Source organism: Diorhabda carinulata, chromosome 4, assembly GCF_026250575.1.
Source record: "Diorhabda carinulata isolate Delta chromosome 4, icDioCari1.1, whole genome shotgun sequence".
In the NCBI taxonomy this organism is placed as follows: Eukaryota; Metazoa; Arthropoda; class Insecta; order Coleoptera; family Chrysomelidae; genus Diorhabda; species Diorhabda carinulata.
The window spans coordinates 6,127,209-6,147,836 of NC_079463.1; the positions used below are offsets into that span (position 1 = coordinate 6,127,209).

The 20,628-nt window shown below is 32.3% G+C and overlaps 1 protein-coding gene and 1 long non-coding RNA gene across 3 annotated transcripts in view; one reads left to right on the forward strand and one right to left on the reverse strand.

Moving 5' to 3' along the window:
- Positions 1–649: 649 nt before the first annotated feature.
- LOC130892324 (rab11 family-interacting protein 4B) overlaps positions 650–20,628 on the forward strand; it is a 28,524-nt gene continuing 8,545 nt past the window's right edge. The window contains exons 1-6 of one of the 2 annotated variants that reach the window (XM_057797699.1): positions 650–877; positions 3,712–3,925; positions 11,358–11,435; positions 12,913–12,957; positions 13,719–13,760; positions 16,636–16,738. In XM_057797699.1, coding sequence (XP_057653682.1) covers positions 3,717–3,925; positions 11,358–11,435; positions 12,913–12,957; positions 13,719–13,760; positions 16,636–16,738 — 477 coding nt within the window. In that variant the 5' untranslated portion in view covers positions 650–877; positions 3,712–3,716. Of the gene's footprint in view, positions 878–3,711; positions 3,926–11,357; positions 11,436–12,912; positions 12,958–13,718; positions 13,761–16,620; positions 16,739–20,628 lie in introns of both variants that reach the window. The other variant, XM_057797698.1, reaches the window with a different exon arrangement.
- LOC130892325 (uncharacterized) lies at positions 16,931–19,304 on the reverse strand. Its single transcript, XR_009059022.1, has 3 exons — positions 18,195–19,304; positions 17,838–17,946; positions 16,931–17,754 (listed from the first exon to the last, which is right to left on the reverse strand). It is a non-coding gene; the product is annotated as an uncharacterized LOC130892325 (long non-coding RNA).

The following is a 20,628-nucleotide window of genomic DNA, read 5'->3' on the forward strand; positions in this document are numbered from 1 at the left end:
AGACACATCCATTCCGATTACAGGTGAAATGCTGATATTTTAACCTGCGCACAGGATGTATCTGTTAACTCGGCAAACAAATTTTCATTCTATCTTCTTCAACTGTACGTTATCTCTGTTGTTTGGAGGTGTGTTGTTATTTGATATTTCGCATCATGTTACGCTGTTGCCGTTTCTAAATATTGGTCGTGAAATACATAAGTTCATAGTATATTTGTTTCACAAAGTAGGTAAAAATAACACATATCAAATTATACCTAAGCTAGTGCAATAAAATTGTTTATACCCTTAGGCTTTTAGATGAATCAAATGAACATTTCAGGGACTAAATTTAATATTCCAATTAAATTTAACCTGTTTAATATTTTATATTCTGTTACTATTCCTATTTAATAGTTTATACTTATATTCATCATAAATGTTTATTTATCATTATAGGTTTATATTGTTAGTAGTTATATACATAGAAACAATAATATCTCTAGAAATTGGACTTAATAAGGGGTAATTTATGAGTACTTTACTTATTATTACAGCAATAACAGTTTTGTTGATTTCACATAAATTCCAGCATTTTTACCTTTCCTTATAATTTCAGTTCGTGTGAACGAGGAAACATTGGCAACATCGCTTCAGTTGCCAAGTAAGTAGTTGTAGTTTCTCCTATCTTCGTAGAAGATGTCAGGTGCGATTTTGTTATGATTTTATTTATTTGAAATGGTCTTTTAATAAATAGTGTTAACATTTGATGAAATATGTGACTGTGATTGTCGTGAATAATCTTTTGATATTAAATTTATGTGTATAGGTATCGTTCAGAAACCTATATCCTTGAAATAAAAAAATTCAACACATTGCTACCTGTTTATTTTAAAAGGTAAGTAGTTTCCGTAAAATACCTATGGTTATTTTCCTAATGAATTCTGTAAATATTATTTCAACTCGATTTAACAACTTACAAGTGTAAATTAATTGCTATATCCAAGCATAGGAATTCTTGTGATACAGATAATTGTAAAGTAATAGAAATTTGTGTTTGGTTAATGGTTTTGAAATGCTTTCACAAGGTTTTTATTATACGGAGGTGCAAAAAGTTAATAACCATGTTGTAATTCATAACAATCTTATTACTTTTTGATTTAACAATATATCTCAAGAGAAAAACTAATTTATTATAATGCTTAACACTTTAAAACATTAATTTTTTTAAATACATTCGAAGAAATATAACAATAAATAAAAATTTCCTGTTGTAGTTAAAATTTTATTTAACAATAATACTTAAATATTTATGATAAACCTTAGTGTTATTGTTTGGATGTATTTGATGAGATTTATATTTATCTTAATTGATCATTAACATGTTTATTTCACGTCTATATTAATTTTATAGAAATCTAGCTGCTACTATAATTAACTTCTTCCCTATCACTGATATTGACATGGTTGTTGAAGTCTATTTTGAATATTTTTTAAACAACTACTTTCACATTATAAGTTCATCCTTGTTTGAAACTTCAATAGCCTGTTTTTTTTTAAATAATTGTGTCTCATGTGAGTTTCCCAAAGTTTTTAGTACATTTTTAATTAAAAATACCACTATAACATATTTTTCAAGATTTCACTATCTAATACCTAAATTATATGATGTTTTCAATTTTGGCAGAACTAAATTTATATCATGTATGTGGATAGTACTTACATATAAGTACAAAAGAGATGATAATTGTTTTAGCCTTGCTTGGCACAATACAGATCTAATTTGAAATAAAAATAAATCAGATAAGGTGATAATATATTTTTTATATTATTAGACGTTATTTTGAAGTAAATTATTTATGTAGAATTGCTAAACTGAACATTTGCATGAGCACTGCAGAGCGTACCAACATTTAGTTTAAGGTTATTAATGAGGCTAATGGAGTGAAATAGTGAAAATGAAAGCAAAAAAAGGAAACTAAGAATTATAGTGGTAATTAATATGAAAGTCAAATTAAGTATCTAATAAAAAAAGTTAGGATTCCAATAATATTTGAACTTAAAATTGCCTCTATACATTCTTTACTTATAATATGTATAGATATAGAGTGACACAATTATTTATACTAGTAATCCAGTTACATAGATATGGCACTAATTTGTCTATTTCTACTGTTTTTTTTAAATAACCTTTATTCGCAATAATTTATAATTGTAATTTATCCACATTAATGAAATCACTTTAATACGCTAGAGGAATTATGGATATTGGCAGACATTTCATCAGTGTTGGTTTCAGAACTCATAATGCCTGTCAAAACTCTAGCATTAAAATATGTCTTCTTTTGAAAAGAACAATTAGTATCAAGAAAACTTTCTTGATTTATCTACCCTCCTAGATATACAATTCTTTCTATAACTTTCTGTTTTTCAATTCTCCATATTATAATAACATATATAGTTATTTAGGTAGCCTTGTTGTACAGATAGGGCAATAATGTGTCTCAAATCTACTGTTTCCTTTCAAAAAATTACCTTTATCCTCAATTATTTGACAATTGATATTTTATTCACACTAATGAACCATATAAAGCAATAATGGAATAACAAAATCATTTTAATCCACTAGAGAAATAATAAAATCACATTTTACTTACTTATGATATTAACACAGATATCAATAGACATTTTGATTTCTGTTTTATCTTATGTCAATTCGTTAACATTAATAAAAAGCTTGTAGTGTTAGTTTCAGAGCTCATAGTGCCTATCGAATCTCTAGAATCAATGGAGGTCTCATCTTACAAGGAACTATTAGTAATAAGAGAACTTTATAGCTTCAAATAGCTTCTTAGATATACAATTCTTGATACATATAACAACAGAGCTTTTCCATCCGCCATATTAATATAAATCTTTTGAAATGTATTTTTATTCTGGTAGTCATGTTACATACATATAGCACAAATGTCTCAATCTACTGTTTTCTTCAAAAAAATAACCTTTCTCAACAATCATGTTACAATTGATATTTCATCCACATTAATGAACAATTATTTTAATCCACTAGAGAATTTATAAAATCACATTTTACTTCCTTATTGGTATTAACAATGATATCAATAGACATGTTGGTTTCAGAGCTCATAGTATTTGTTAAATTTCTAGAATCAATGGATGTTTCTTCTTGTAAGAAACTATTAGTTATAAAAGACTTTCTTGCTTAACCTAGCTGCTCCATCCACCAGATTAATATGATACATTGATTGACATTAATCATTATTCAAGTAGTTTTTTTGCATCACTATGGTACTAACATGTCTCAATCTACTGTTTTCTTTTCAGAGCAACCTTCATCAAGGGATTCCAAATTTGACATATACAATGTTGCCAAGTACTTTAATTTAATTATTGAAATCTTAACATCGATATGAATGAGTTTAGGGACCGATCGCATGCGCACTTTCAAAATTGTACGCACGCTATCGGTCCCTAAACTAATTCGGAATTTCAACCGCGAACAAAGTTATGATTAGTGTCTGATTTTATAGTTGTGTCTAAACTTTCATCCCACGATGATATACCTATCGTTAACAAAACATGAACACATACATTAATCAAAAAGTCCATAGTATAAAACATTATCATTTCGCAACAAAACATTGTTTACGCTATATTAGAAATTAATCATTAACGAATCATCACACCTACACAAAATATATTTCGTTTCAGAGAGTATGATGTCACCCACGACAAAAGATTCGACAGTATTGGTGAACGGTACTTCCACTCGGACGCCTAGTTTCGTTTTAACGCCGGAGCACGCTTCACAAAATTCCGAACAAAACAAAAGTCAGTGCTCGTCGTTATCCGATGTGGAAAATTTGGAATGGTCAACTGATATTTTAGAAGTTGATCCCGAAAGCAGTACCAACGGAAATAATGTGTACGTCTATTTAAATTTACGAATTATTTTATAGGTCATCGAGGAAACTAAACTAACCTTCACATTTAGTTAATTAAAATCCAAAGATTTAATATGATGCTTATTCAATTAAAGTTGCATTTATGTCGCGGTGAAGATATTAACATGTTGCCAAACTTATCTGGAAGTATGGGAACATGCTTGAAATGTTTGTTTTTCGATTTGAACGAATATTTTCATATAAATAAATCGAAGCAAAAGTATTTTGAATGGTATTGAAGCATAATATTGTTTAGATTTAATATATTTATCACATGAATATGAATTTTTCTTACGTAATCTTCAATTAAACAGATTTATTCAATGAGAAATATATTTACAATGCACTTTCTTATAGTAGATCTAAATTTTTTTGAGGAAGCAAAACATACACTTAACTGGGATGTAGTGATTTGAATTTTAGTTTGTGTGTTGGTTATTATTTGGAAGTGGGGTCTCATTTTAGCTCCATACACTTTTCCCAGCGATGTTCAATAAGTTCGATACCATTTTTATAATATGAATCGTCAAGCCCCTCAAAATAGCCGTTAGCTGCCGACATCACCTCTTCATTGTTAGAAAATCCTTGACCACCACTCCATTTTTCAATCTGGGAACGGAAAATTATCCGAGGGAGCTAAATCTGGCAAACTGGGTGCATGAGGTAGCAATTCAAACTTCAATTCATTAATTTACGGTCATTTTTGCTAGATTTCTTCACTCAAACGTTGCATAATACTCGCCGTATCTATTTTTTCATTTTTCAAGGTAGTCAATGAAAATTATCCCACGCGCATCCCAAAAAACCGACGCCATGACCTTGTCTGCAGACGGAACGGACTTTGCCTTCTTTGGAGCCGGTTCTCCCTTTTAGTCCATTGTTTTGTTTCGGGTATAAAGCGATGGAACCACGTTTCAACTATAGTTAAGAAGCGGCACAAAAATTCGGCTTTATTGCTGCTTTTGTTCCATTATGAGCAAACGCGGCACCCATCTTGTGCACAGTTTTCTTGAGGAGGTCTAAAAACCAACAAATAACCTCACAAAAGCATTAAATCCACGCACAGGAGCTTACGGCAAAAGCGGTTATTTTAAAATGGGCATCAGCTGTTTTTGACAATTCGTTAGAATTTCCAATTTGTGCTTTATCATTTTCAGGCCTCATAACATTGTAACGAGGGTTACTAATTAAGTTTTGAGATTTGGCAACACTGATTTGAATATGTTACAACAGATATTGTCATCGTAAAGTTTGACGTTTTCAATGATGACGAACTCGAAACGTGTTTTCATACGAATTCTATTTGAGTTTACAGATACTTGGAAACATTCAATTTGGTCAAAAAATAGACTTAAATCGCGAACATTTTCGTGCAATGATTTTCTATAACTTTCGACGTGGATTTAACCAACAGCAGTGTGTCGATCAAATTACCTCGACTTCTGGTGATGAAGTCGCCGCGCTTCGCTGCTTTTTCGAATTCAGTCGTGGTCGCACTTCGCTACATCATGAATTTCGTGAAGGTCGTCCAAAATCGGTTGTTGTGCGTAAACTGATCTTCTGTGGCAGACCTACCGTGAGATTGAGTCATACACGGACATTAGTTCCATTCGTCTAAACATTTGGTCAAAAAAACTCTTATCGTTTGGTGCAAAGAAATGTTCAAAAAATGGATTTATATATAAAAACCCGATGCTAAACAACAATCGACTGGATGGGTGTTTCAAGACGAGCCAAATCCAACAAAAGTTGTTTGCGTGTGAAGCATTTCGAAACAAATGGCCACAGTTCCATTAGAGCAACGTAGAACTGTCAATTTTGAATGGTACCCACCAGCATTTGTTTGCCAGAAGTTTGAAAAATCAGGGAAACCAATCGAAAAAGACGAATCTTTCTTCATTACGACAATGCGAGCTCTCACATACCAGTCCAAACAAAAACGTTTTTGAACAGTCAAAACTTCGAATTGATTAGTCATACGCCGTGCAGTCCAAGTTTGGCAAAAAAAATTGCGAGTTCAACGTTTTTATACACTTGAAGAAGCGCTTGATGCTTTAAAATCGCATGTTTTGAAGGCACCTCAATCAAAATGGAGACAATGCTCCGACAATTGCTTCGAAAGCATGCAAAAGTGTATTGATATATTTGTTTTAATTTGTCTATCTCAAAACTTAAGTAGCAATCCTCGCATGACATGTATTTAATGTGATTCCTCCGAATCTAAATTTTTTTATTGATTTGCAGTTTTTCTTTAAATGTTTTTCTTTCAAAACAAATAATGGTAGTTGTAAGGATGACCATTATATTAATATACTTTCTGGTTAGAAATATGTATTTATTTATGACGTGGACGTTGCATTGAATACATAGAAACCGTATAAGTCCGATTTGAACTCAGTGTCAGCGGAAACAGCGTACGAATTATACGTACATATAAATATATTTTTAATTTATTCTTATTAGTCGTCAATTAAATGTTGGATAATAGTTACCTAATAAACAACGCGAATAACCAACTTTCCGTAACCGAATTTCAGTGAAACTACTTCGTTTTTACAGTGTGGTTTGTTTTTATTCACATAAAGCAAATAACACCACAACTTATAAGTAAGTTTAAAAAAACTGTATAGTTTTCGATTTTCATTGTATATGGTAGAATGAGTTTTAAATATAGATTTAACCCTCAACAGGTACGATGAAAACTAGTCTAATAATTAGTACCGTTACCTCTATAGAGGAAAAAAATTATTTTCATGGTCATCTATTGATACAATTACGTGGTGCAGTCCATGAGTTCTTGGCCTCATATACACTCGCGAGCAAAAAAATCGACTCAAGTCGCACGCTCTCGGTCTAAAGTTTTTCTAATTTTAGCATCTCAATACCAAGGTTGTCATTAATTAAATAAGTTCTTCACTCGATCTCATTCGATGCTATACCATTGTTCAGTCAGCGCTTTTCTGAGGTACGAGTTCGTGGCCGATGCAGGATTTCTAGCGAACTTTTCTCTTCAGTTCATCATCCTGTAAATACTACCATACAAATCCTGCAGAATGTGGAAGGGTATTGTCCTCTATACGATGAGGTATTCTCCGAAAGTTCTTATATGTATCGATTACCGCTACTTTTAATAAACACCAACTGGGTTTTTACTTTCATTGTAACGCCCGCTCGAACCATCCAGGAATCTTCTTCAAAAGCTCCGTTTTCTTTTATGCAACAATGCGTGAATCTTTCTCCAGGTCTTCTGTATACTCGTATTTTTCAATTGCTACCATGCAGGTACATTCTGCTTTCGTCTGAGAAGTTAACGGAACCCTATTACTCTCAGTCCAATTTGGCTGATTTGGGGCGAGTGGCTGGCCTTTTTGACTCAAAGTTAGCAGCCTTTAGTTTTTTTCTGACTGTCCAGTCACTCCTTGCGTTACTCTGAACTCTTGTTGGATACCAATGAAGAACCGATTTCTCAGCGCTGATAAAGAATCTGTTATATCTCTCTGATGTGCGCCTTTTTATTCCGGAATCGCATCTTGGTGACGACGTGAATTCTGTAAACAGAAGACTGACTCATGTTCAGCGTGCTGACCACTTCTCGCAATAGGCTGAACGCTTCAGCTGCTTTATCACTTGTTGTGATGTTTCAGGTCAAATTTTGAAGCCAATGCCATTAGCTTTAAGAATTAACTAAGAAAAATACAATTTGGTGTTCAGTTTTTTGTCAGTGACTTGCGATTGCAGGAGTGTCGCTTGAGTATTTTGATAAAATTTTCGCTAGTGGAAAAAATATTGTATGCAATTCGTCTGTAAATGCCTTTTTTCGACTTCACACTCGTAGAAAAAAAGCTACTTCACACACTTTTTACCTAAATAACTAATTCACAGTAAACTAACTTTTTCATAGAAAACTCATTCCACCATCAAACAAGCTTTATTGGCGATTGAAATGAGTACAAATTATAAATATTGCAAACAACTAAAACGTTTTTATCTTATGTTTAGAGGAAGTTTCATGTTTATTTATTTCATATCGCTGAACTAAAATGACAAATTATATCAACAAACTTTTTATGCATATAATCACGTAAATTAATGTTTTATAATCTCTATAATATTTGGATATATTCCTTTGTTTGAATAACTAAATATAGTGTAGCAGCCTTTTACTTTATAAAATACCCATGAAATAATATTAAAATCACAAAAAAGATAATAAAGAGGGATATTAGACCAGTATTCAAAATATAGAATTATTGAGTTCATATTACGTCTATAGTTGACTATAGACGCAATCCACACTATAGACCAAATGATAGAAAAGACAGCAGAATATAAAAGGGAAATACATATAGTTTTTATTAACTTCAGAAGTGCTTTCGACTCAATAAAAAGAGAGAAAATAACATAGGAATTAGAAAGACAAGGATATCCAAAAAAATTGAGAAAACTCATAGAAATAATACTAAATAAAAGTGAGATACCAAGGTACAACATCAGATAAAACGTACACAAATAAGGGGGTTAAGCAGGGAGACCCAATGTCACCAACGCTGTTTAACATAATTCTGGAAGGCATTGTGAGAAATGCAGGACTACAAAATAAGAACATTACACCAGATGCAATACAGATAGTAGCATACGTAACGATCATAGCAAATGGACAGAGGGAATTAATAAAATCGATCAACAAATTAGAAGAAGAAGAAGCAAGAAATACGGACTGGAAATAAATGCAGACAAAACAAAATACATGAAAATAGGAGGAAAACTAGAATAAAGATCAAACCAACTGAAAATTAGCAACTACAGTTTTGAAACAGTATGAATGAATTAGCTGAATAACGTTGGGACAAACAACCAGAGAGAGGATAAAGAATACAAAAGGGCTATCAAGCCTATGGAAGAAACAAAAACAGAACCAAACAAAACAAAATAAAGATGTACAAAACCCTAATAAGACCAGTAATCACATATGCGATGGAAACAACAGTAATAAACAAATGAGAAGAAGAAGAGCTTAAAGAACCGAATAAAAGATAATGAGAACTATAACAGGCCCAAACATAACACAGGAAGTAGAAAGAAGAGCAAAGAAAAACGAAGAAATAGAGAGAGAACTGGGGAAGGCGAATATAGTGAGATACATAAAAGCGCAAAGGCTCAACTGGGCCGGGCACATAATGAGAAGAAAACCAATTGAAATGGTCAAAAGAATAACGCAATGGATCCCATTGTGGCCAAGGAGAAGAGGCAGGCCGAGAAAAACTTTGAAAAACGAAATAGAGGAGGACATAAGAGCACTCAATATAGAAAACTGGAGAACAAAATTCCGGAACCGAAAAGAATGGAAAATAATAACAAAAGTAGCCAAAATAAACGACAAACTATAAAGAAAATAAAAATTAGAAAACTAGTAGTAATCCACCTCAAAAATAAAAAAATTTAAAGCGCCAAAAGCGATAGATATAATCCACATGGGATTGAAAGGCTTGATGATGATGATGAGTTCATATTAACGAGCCATCAGTGACTGGGAATGGGATAGTGCGTGTGGGAACCTACATCAGTCGTCTTGTTGAGTGCCTAAGTTAACAGCCTTTTCAAAGACTGGGAAGAATGTGCCTGTTTCTGTTGAGCAACGAATTATAAAGATTTTCATCTGTTAAAAATGTGAATACATCCGAAATTTACTGCATACTGCTTGCCCATGGTCAAGAGGAAAGATTTGGTGTTTAAGTAATCCGTTAATTTGTTAATAATCAAGAGCATTCCCGTCGCCTTCGTGTTTGTGAGCTTATGAAATGGATTCTGCGCTTCAAATTTCGGAAAAACTTAGTGTTAACTTGGAAAGACTACTATCGATAATTAGAAAGCATTTGGTCTTGCTGGATGATGACCAAAAAAGTTCGCAATTGAAACTTATTTTGAAGTAGCTTTTCTGTATTAAATTGTGCATCATTACAGTCTCGAATCAAAACGTGAAAGTAAGAAAGTGAAGAAAGAAAATCTCGTAAAAGTCAGAACTCGATTATATGCGTAGAAAAATTAGACCATCAACGCAAGTTACTACTGCCGTCTCTTAAATGAAGTTAAGCTTCAGTGTCCATGACTTTGTCCCATCCACGAAGTGTTGTTTCTCCTCGACCACACCAGGCCACAAACAGCAGCTGCAACGCTGTAGAAACTAGTAAAAAGTACTGTACACTTTTCAAACATACAATCAAGAGTTATAACCATGTAATTTCCGCATATTTGTACCTCTGAACGAAGCACTCAGAGACCAGAGACTTAAAACCAACCAACAAGTGCAACGGGTTAAAATATGCAACTATCTAAGGAATAAATTGTAAAATAAAGGTCTTTCCAAAGCGATTCGGTCCAAAAATATGATAATATTCACGAAAATCGCTTTCCTAATTTTTGTTTTTAAATATTGCATTAAATTTTGAAATTCTAAATCTGGTGTTTGCTCAAAATTGTCTTTTTTAATTCTTCATATGTAGCTGCCTCTCAACCTTTAGAATGAAAGTTTCAAATTTACCAAAAACGTTCAATTTGCGTCATCTGAGGCACATTAGGAACATTCCTAGACTTCTCAATAAACGAAATTTTCAACTCTGCAAAAGCTCCCCCAATGTCCGTTGCATAATGAGCAGTTGCCATATCTGTAAAAATCACAAAATTTCCTTCTTGATGCTTTTTTTACAAACTGCTTAAATCTAAATCTAACACTCTTTTTCATATATTTTGGTGGACAGAATTTCCAGAAGGATAAATGTATGATGAAGAACCACCGCGAGAAGATATCGTCAATCATACACCATTACTTTCGATTTGAATTTTTTGTGTCTTTTGAAATACTTGCTAAGCTGTCTAAAAATGTACCTATTTTTTGTCCCCACACCCTTATCTAGTTAACTGAGTTTCCAAATCATGGAAAATCGATGGCCTTCGAGTGAACCACGACTTATCAAGATCGAGGTTGCTCGTACCTAACCTAACCTAAAAGCTCGTTTGTTTGACCACATAACAATTGATCATTTGCGTGAAGTAACTTATGTGTTTGCTATAGTAATGTACAAAATTTTTTCTGCGAAACAATTATTCGTAAATGCCGTTCATACGTACAAATTGAATTTTTTGTATGGAAAGCCTCACTCAAGGATGGCTTAATGATTTCATAGGTGAACAAAAATTAATCATTTCGAAAAAATTATTTAGGGGTGACCTATTTGGAAAGGAAACGGAAAATCTGGCAATGTAGATCGATTATATGATAAACTATACCGAAATTTATGAAAATTATAGTTGTTTCTGAAATAATTGCGGCGTTCCACATTTCAGACTCTAAATTTTATATGTATCAGGAAATCATGATTTTTTACATAGATAACAAAACATTTTTTTCTGTTTTAGAGGAAATGAAACAAGAACTATAAATGGAATAAATAGAAACACATGGTTGCGTACAAGTTTAAGGAGATCTTCTCCAAGGTGAGAATTTGATTTACGATTCGTGCATGCCTATATAATAAATTGTTCCTAAACCTATTGAAATAAATTCCATTGCGATATTTATAGTGAATGATTAAATGTTTTACAAGCAATCTTGAAATGATATAAGAGAGCAAGGGTGATTACCACCGTTTACTGCAACCTCTTCAGAAATTATTAATAAAAATCCTGCTCTTGTCCAAACGACGATTCCAAAATTGTTTTTTCGGCCAATAACATCACGGCCCAGTGTTCCACACTTCCAACTATAAGATTTATTAGAGCTGGGGGAACAAACTCTGTTTCACTTTCAGTTAGAGCCCGAAGAAAAAACTTGGCAGCAATATTCTTCAGGGAAAAAGTCTAAAAAGAACAATGGAAGTGACAAAAGAGAAAAAATTGGAAAAAAAAGTTTTGAAAAACCAAAATAAGTTGAAAACAGTAGTGAATCGAAAATTAAAGAAAATGTGGTGTCAAAAATCTGATGAATCAGAACGAATCGATTTTTTTGTCATCGTTGGAAAATGTCTCTTCCTCAGGGATTGTGGGCCTTTCGCCGAATAGGGTTGTTTTTGCAGCCCAAGGGGTGAAAATTGCGACCCCAGTTTTTTAATTTGAAGGAAGGGTGATTTTCACTGTTTCTGGTTTCTAGTTTCTGCTGTGATCTGTCAAAATTACCACCGTTTACTGCAACCTCTTCAGAAATGATTAATAAAAACCCTGCTCTTGTCAAAACGATGATCTTTATTTGGAGACAATGGTCCCAAAAATTTTTTTCTGGTCAATAACATCACGGCCCAGTGTTCCACACTTCCAAATATAAGATTTATTAGAGCTGGGGGAACAAACTCTGCTTCACTTTCAGTTAGAGCCCGAAGAAAAAACTTGGCAGCAATATTCTTCAGGAAGAAACTTTAAAAAGAACAATGGACGTAGCAGAAGAAAAAAAATTAATTGAACAGTCAAATATGTTGAAAATAGTGGTGACTCGAGACTGTTGTTTCGAAAATCTGATGATTCAGAACGAATCTATTTTTTTGTCATCTCTGGAAGATGTCGAGTCCTCAGGGACTGTGGGTTTGTCACCAAAAGAGTTGTTTAAGGAGGTACTATAACTTTTTTGCAATCGAAGGTGTGAAAATTGATATATTATCCATTGTGTTGCGAATTTTTTAAACATTCTCTTAATTCTATTTAGCATTGATTGGATGGTGTTTTTAATGGGTGCAAGTGTTACAAGGCATAATTTTGCGAAAAATTGTTAACCAAAAAACAGAATTTCTATCTTTGGATTAAGATTTGGGTTTGATTGTAGATGTCATCAATTTCAATAGCTTACATAATCATTTCTTTTCTATATTGGGGAAGGTTAAACTCAGAGATAAGGAAGTTATTCACGAAGAAGAAGGAAACTAATACTTTGTTCTATTAATAATTATTTTTAAATTTTATGGTAATTCAATGTATGCTTTTTTAGCCACCAGGAAAATCTTGCCAATAGGAGATGTGGTTCGTTTCGACAGTAAGTATAAAATTTTTCTATATTTTTGGAAAACCATCTATAAATCGTTTCATATTTTTTTAATTTATAACAAATGCGCAAAAGTGATCAACATTTCTCAAAAATCAATAACAAAAAAACTTCTAAAACCTATTTGATAATATTGTAACGAAATGAAATAGGTTATTCTCTATGCTACATAGAGTTGTTGGATCATTTGAATGTAAAATTCAAAGAAAAACGGCCTAATATGTCGAAAAATAAACTATTGTTTCGCCAATTCAATGTACCGATGGTTAAATTGAACGAATCGCTTCCTCATCCACCGTATAGTCCAGATCAGGCCCCTAGTGACTACTGGCTATTCCCTGATGTCGAAAAAATGCTCGCCGGTAAGAAATTCAGCTCAAATGAAGAAGCAACGGCATCGAGAAGTTAGAATAGCGTTGGAATGATTGTATTGGTCTTGAAGGAGATAACATCGATGAATAAAATCGATTTTTGGCAAAAAAATGTGTTTTTTTTAGTTAGTCACACGACTTATTGAGTGATTTAACCAAACGATAAATGCTCCTGAATTTGTCAACTATTCTAGAATATACTAAAAAAGTTCATGAGACTTAAATTAAAATTGCGTTACATAGCAGGGGATTTGTAGGTACCAGAATGGGATGAATCTTTAAAGAACGTTTGTTAATGAAACAAATTATTAGAAAATACTACTTGAGATTGAATATAATGAACTTTTACGAACCTTATTAATTTCATTGTTTCTTTTTTAGTAATGGGCGACGTCAACAATTGAGCTCAAATGCATTAGCCAGGTAAATAAATTTTATTATATGATTCAGCATTCGTTTGGCTTTTCAGGATTAACCAGTACTACAATTATCACTTGATTATAATTATTATAAACTAGAAAAGTATTAGTGGTATACTACTGAAAGAAAACGATGATTTGTCATTTTGTTGAGGTTCAAGACCATACAGTTACGTGAACTGCTACTTTACCGAAAAAGTTGCAAAAAATCTAATGAACAAACATCGAAACGATATTGCCTGACTAAACAACTAATTAATGCCGCCCCAATAAACTAACACCCAAATCCGTAGACATCAACAGATCACCACCGGCAACATCGATGTTGAAAACATTCTGGAAAGGGGTTTATAAAGGGTTTTTAATGTAGCAAAGACCCTGGCTGTTGTTTTTGCAAAGAAAACTGTCACTGCGGCTCAGAATTTGGTCATGTCTGGGAATAAAATAACACCATCACCGCAAATTCGCTTGTTGGGCGTTGAGATTGGGAGTAATATATCCTGGCATAGTCTCGTGGCCGAATTACCTAAAGCAGCTTCACAAAAGCTTGGAGTCTTTAAAGTATTGTTCGCACATTTGGAGCTCGGCTCCCAAGCATACTCTGAGGATTAACGACTCAATACAGAAGACATCAATTTGACAATTGATAAAAAGCTTGGAAAACTCACAGCATTGAATAAAGGTCGCTGACCTGATTCTGTTTTATTGATACTACCACAGCAGATGCTCTTTCAAGTTGTCCAACATAATCCTACCTAGAGCAGTATTCGCAAGACCTACTGAAGTGGCAGACGTGGCTCATGAACACCGAGTTCGCCTGCAGACGCCAAGACGGTCAATTTATCGTGATTCCTTTCTTCAGAGCTTGCGTCTTTTCCGAATACTGTATCTTACTGAAGTTGAAGATTAATATCCACAAGCATCATAAAGAAAATACTCGAATATATATTCCCTTGGTTGTTTCTGATGATTTTGATTTTTTTTATGACCCCAAAGGAATGTAAAATCGTTTTCGATGTTTTTATGATACAATAATGATTTTGTTGATGACTCCAATGGAATCAAAAAGCATTTTCGATGCTTTTATGGTACAATTTCGATTTTCTGATTGTCCCAAAGCAATCAAAAAGCTTTTTCGATGCTTTTAGAGGTTAATTTTGATTTTTTTGATGATCCCAGAGGAATCAAAAAGCATTTTCGATGCTTTTATGAAACAATTTCGATTTTCTGATTGTCCCAAAGCAATCAAAAAGCGTTTTCGATGCTTTTATGGTACAATTTCGATTTTCTGATTGTCCCAAAGCAATCAAAAAGCGTTTTCGATGCTTTTATAGGTTAATTTTGATTTTTTTTATGATCCCAAAGGAAACAAAAAGCATATTCGGTGCTTTTATGGTACAATGTCGATTTTCTGATTGTCCCAAAGCAATCAAAAAGCGTTTTCGATGCTTTTATAGGTTAATTTTGATTTTTTTATGATCCCAAAGGAATTAAAAAGCATATTCGGTGCTTTTATGGTACAATGTCGATTTTCTGATTGTCCCAAAGCAATCAAAAAGCGTTTTCGATGCTTTTATAGGTTAGTTTTGATTTTTTTGATGATCCCAGAGGAATCAAAAAGCATTTTCGATGCTTTTATGGTACAATTTCGATTTTCTGATTGTCCCAAAGCAATCAAAAAGCGTTTTCGATGCTTTTATGGTACAATTTCAATTTTCTGATTGTCCCAAAGCAATCAATAAGCGTTTTCGATGCTTTTATAGGTTAATTTTGATTTTTTTGATGATCCCAAAGGAATCAAAAAGCAATTTCGATGCTTTTATGGTACAATTTCGATTTTCTGATTGCCCCAAAGCAATCAAAAAGCGTTTTCGATGCTTTTATAGGTTAATTTTGATTTTTTTTATGATCCCAAAAGAATCAAAAAGCGTTTTCGATGCTTTTTTGGTACAATTTCTATTTTCTGATTGCCCCAAAAGAATCAAAAAGCGTTTTGATTTTTTGATGATTCCAAAGACTTTTTAGAAGAATCAGAAGAATTCATTTTCAAAGAAATGATTAATCTATTCTATTTTGATAAAATTGGTTAGACAAAAAAAATGTACTTGCCATAACATATTAGAATAACCCTATTTAAATACGAAAATGGCCAGTTAAAGGTTTGTGGCCCAAGAAATTCCCCTCCTTTAACTTGGTATCACTTAACAGTAGAAAGGCTTGTAGACTTGTATTTGGTATTTAAATCCTTCACCCTCCTTATTTATAACCTTCTCAAAATTTTCCATTAGTCCCCGTTTAATGTGGAGAGGAATCGTTTTCAAGACACGTTTGCTTTCATTGGGGATCATAGGAGGAGTAGCAACCCATGTAACTGTATTCTTGAAAATAATATGTATTTCATTGACACAAATAAATGAGATAATTTGGCATTGGTGTAGTGTGAGTGTTCAGGAGTTCGAGTGATTGAGTGTTTGGTAGTCAGTCGTTTGAGCATAAGACTCAGCCTATATCAAGTTTCAATATCAATTTATTCAATTAAATGTCTTCAGAATCTCACATCACTTCCTGCGGTACTAACTTATTGTTTATACATTTTATGTGTGAATTTGTGAATGAATCCCTGATATTTGAGTTTTAATTGTTTTTATGCCATCAAAATCTCACATTGCGACCTACGGTACTACCTATTCGTTTATATCATGTGTTAATTTGTGAATACATCCCTGAGATTTGATTTCCAATTGTTTTTAAGCCATGAAATACGGTCAAAATCTCACGTCACTTCCTACGGTACTACCTATTTGTTTATATTATGTAGAAATTTGTAAGTGCATCCCTAAGATCGGATTTTCAATTGTTTTTAGTCAATTGTATCGTAGTTCCAGTTTCAATTCGTCTGGACGAAATAGTAATTGTGATACCACAGATGATATGTACTCAGATGCTTCATTAGAGGAAGATGTATTGGATCTTCATCAAAAAGTAAGTACATATTTAATATATTTCGACGTTTACCCAATTTTCACTATTCATACACCTGTGGCTTTTGAGATTAACGATTGTGTGCATTGTTATTCTAAATTACTAATCATCGACTCACTATACTCCTTCCCATAAGAACTATGATAAGATCATGTTTTAACCCACCAGTCAAGTAATAAGCACTACAGAGTATTTTATAATCTTGTAATGTTCTTTTTATTTTTTAAACATACCTTTTCATTTTTATATTTTATTGTCACTTTTCCGATAACTTACGGCCACTAGACTCTCGCATTATATATTAAACCTGCATTCTGGAACCTTAGAATTCTTGAAATCTCGAGATTGTCGTAAGTTAACAGACCTTCCAAATAAGAACAAAATCAGCACACCCGCCAAACTTTAGCTTCGATGTCATATCAGAATATAGTTGGCTTCACGGTCCATGTAGTGGACGAGTACGTAACATGGAACATTAAAGATCAATTCTTTCACTTAAATTTACCAGCAAATTCAACTATTCGTATAATTCTTCCAAAAAACAAAATTAAAATTTTAATGCCGTTAATGACTTCCATAGACACTGACAAATTTTCTGAAAAAGAATTAGTTTTGAACAAGTAAAAAAAAATTAATAGGTGTAATAAGCCAAGGACATTGATAATTGTTAGAAAAAACAGAACTCGAAAGCTAGTTGCTTGACAAAAATTAGTCTACACCCTCTGCAGACCGCCCAACAGAATTCAAGGTTAACGGTCTAGAAGGTCTTATTATGAATAACAGACTGGGAATACCCACAAATTATCTCGCCACTCCTATTGGGAACCATTTAAGATCTGTTAACCATATATTAAGTTATACAATATGTCTCTTATTTTATGCTCCAACGTCTTACTCAAGCGATTCCATATGTCCCTTGGACACTTGTACTTCCATTAACTTATCAAATTGCTTATCCTTATTTTTCTATTGATGTGGCTCTAACGACCATAAAATATAATTAAGTTTCTTGAAAACTGCAATAAAAGTGATTATTTGTGAATAGCAAAATTAATAACATTATTTTAGTCTTGAAACTCCTGTTGTTTATGCCTATTACCTCGCACCAATTTAATACGAAATGCCTGTTACCATTAGTGCTATATGAACCTTCAAGTCTAGACCAGCTGGCCACCATTTGTGAAGAGGGCACATACTTCTCATCATTTCTGAAAAAAAAAGAAAACAGTGTGAGAAATCGAAAGAAAAACAATCACATGAAAAATAATGAAATAAATTCTTCGATATCATCTATATTAATTGACTATGTCCCATCTCTAATACTTTTGACATTAAAAACAAAACGGTCAATTTATCACATAATAATTAGAACTACATATAAAGCATTCATTTATTTATTTTTTCATCCTAATGAATAGTAAAATTTGATAGCACTTTGTAATCACATTATACTTACTTTTTGAATCCTAAACTGTAGTAAACAAACCAGTTTACAGTTGTCACAGCTTGTTTTTTTTTGAATTACTGAATAGTGACCGTTTTTAAATATCTTTATGCACTTTAACTGTATTCACACATTTTGTAAACTGTATTGAACAAAACATTCAAATTTTGTACTAAGAGCGGAGCGAGTAAGTAATCACTCACGACAAACAAACCACAGATAAATTAAAGTTATAAAATGAAGCAACAGATACTGCATATCCACAGACACATAATACAGATATTACAGGTTATAAATTAGCTACTAGTGCTGAACTCACGGACAGGGTGGTAAAATTTCGAATCTGCGTTTTGTTACTACGAACAACTTAATTACAGGTATAATCATTTCTTAAAAAAAAGAAATTGAATGTGCTTTTAATTTCTCGCGATATATGATATCCACTACAGAAGTACTGTACACTCCAAGAAGCAGCAAAAACAAACCTACAAAAACGCGTTACGTCACCTTTCGAAGTTCTATCTCAATATTCGTTGAATTATGCACAATATGTTATTTATTACGGTTATATACACATATTTTAAAAAATGCATATATCACTTGAATTAATTATTATATTGGGAGGTTTTCATAGTGTTTTTCAATAGCAATATTTTGGATCATAATAAATTTAATTTTGACGAAATTAACCTATAAATGTACGACAATCGATATAATTCCAACTGCTTTTTATCAATTTTCATATTCAACATTTCCGAAATCAAAAAAAAACATAAATTAAAACATGAACATCTGATAGTATTTTATCTAATTCCAACCTTCCCATGACGTCGCTTATATGATATACAATAGTGTAGTTTGACGCGAGGTGAATTTCAAGTAGAGTGTTTATGTTAACGTTAATTGAATGATGTTTGTGAAAGTGGTTAGATCGAAGAAAAACTATTTGAGTTATGCGACAAGTTTCGAATCGAATCCCGTGTATGTGAGATTGTTTTTATCGCATTATAAACCCGTAAATAAGAATGAAGCACTCTCCGATATAGTGTATTTATAGTCATTACAGATAAAAGTAAAAATAAATGTTGTGTAGTGGATTCAGTGAAATCGAAGTGCCTTAACAAACGGTAAATAATTTGGTGTATTAAAATATATTGGAATAAATAAAACAAGGACGTATTCGACTTTGAATAGAATCTATTTATATCTCACCTGTTGTCTCACGTATTTTTTGTAGGATTATCAATTAAATTAAATAAATTCGTTATTTCAATTTGCATATTTATAAAAGTCCATGTTTTAAAATTGAAATTTCGTTAGAACACATTTTTTTTAAATAGGTAGTAGAGATGGTACAGAAAGTATTCAAATTACACAGGTGATAGTATCATTATTGCGCCGAAAGTGCAGTTTCCTTTTTAGTTATAAACAAGGGAGACGAGAGTATTATAACGTTTTTAATTTGAATTTTAATGTAGTGTTTACAGTGAGTGTATCAGATCGGTAAAAGTTTTCAAAAAAATTCTCGTTGTCTTACAAATTTTGTTTATAAAGAACATAATATTATTACCAAATAATTGAGTACCTAAAATAAGGTACTAAACTCCAATGTTAAAATATCTAATTAAAATATGGTACTGGAATTTAATTTATATCTATCTTTGTAGGTACTAGTTAAATAATTCAGTTTACAACTTCGTAAAAAAATTTATTAAGCAAAAAAAAGTAGATAAATGTATTTTCAATAATCTGACTAGCGTACTCGACGAACATCAAACTACTAAGAACCCAGTATCAGTCTATTAACAGCCTTAAATACTAGATCTTATCGTGTACAATAATAAGTATAAATAATCATAATATATATATATATATATACTAAAGAAACAACTTCCATGCGATAAACATCCTCTATGAACTGCGTTGGCCTTTTGTGACCTCTATAATCAAAATGTGTATATATGATACCATATTGGTACCAGATGGCACATTTTACAGAATAATATCGTTTATTGCCAGTTTGGTAGTTAATTTTTAGTAGATTGTTGATGTACAGGAAAGTACAGAAACGAAAGAGAGGTAAAGTAGTAGTTCAAAATACTAAAGAAAATGATTGAACATAAAATTAAAAACTAAAGAGAGAAAGAAACACGAAAAGAAAACTAATCCATTAGAATTTGAAAGGAAAATTACTGAGAGAAACAAAAGATAAAGAAGAAGTGCAAAAAACTGATGAAAAAGAACTGGGAAAATACAAAACTGAAAAGTACTGACACACAAAGGAGATAAAGTAAGAGTGCAAAGAACTAGGATAACTAAAGAGTCAAAGATACATGGAGAGTAAATGGAAGTATGTAAATAGAGAAGAAGAATTACTAAGAGAAAGAGGTGAAGTAGAAGTGCACAAAAGTACAAGGAGAATAAGAAAACCTGAAAAGTAGTGAGA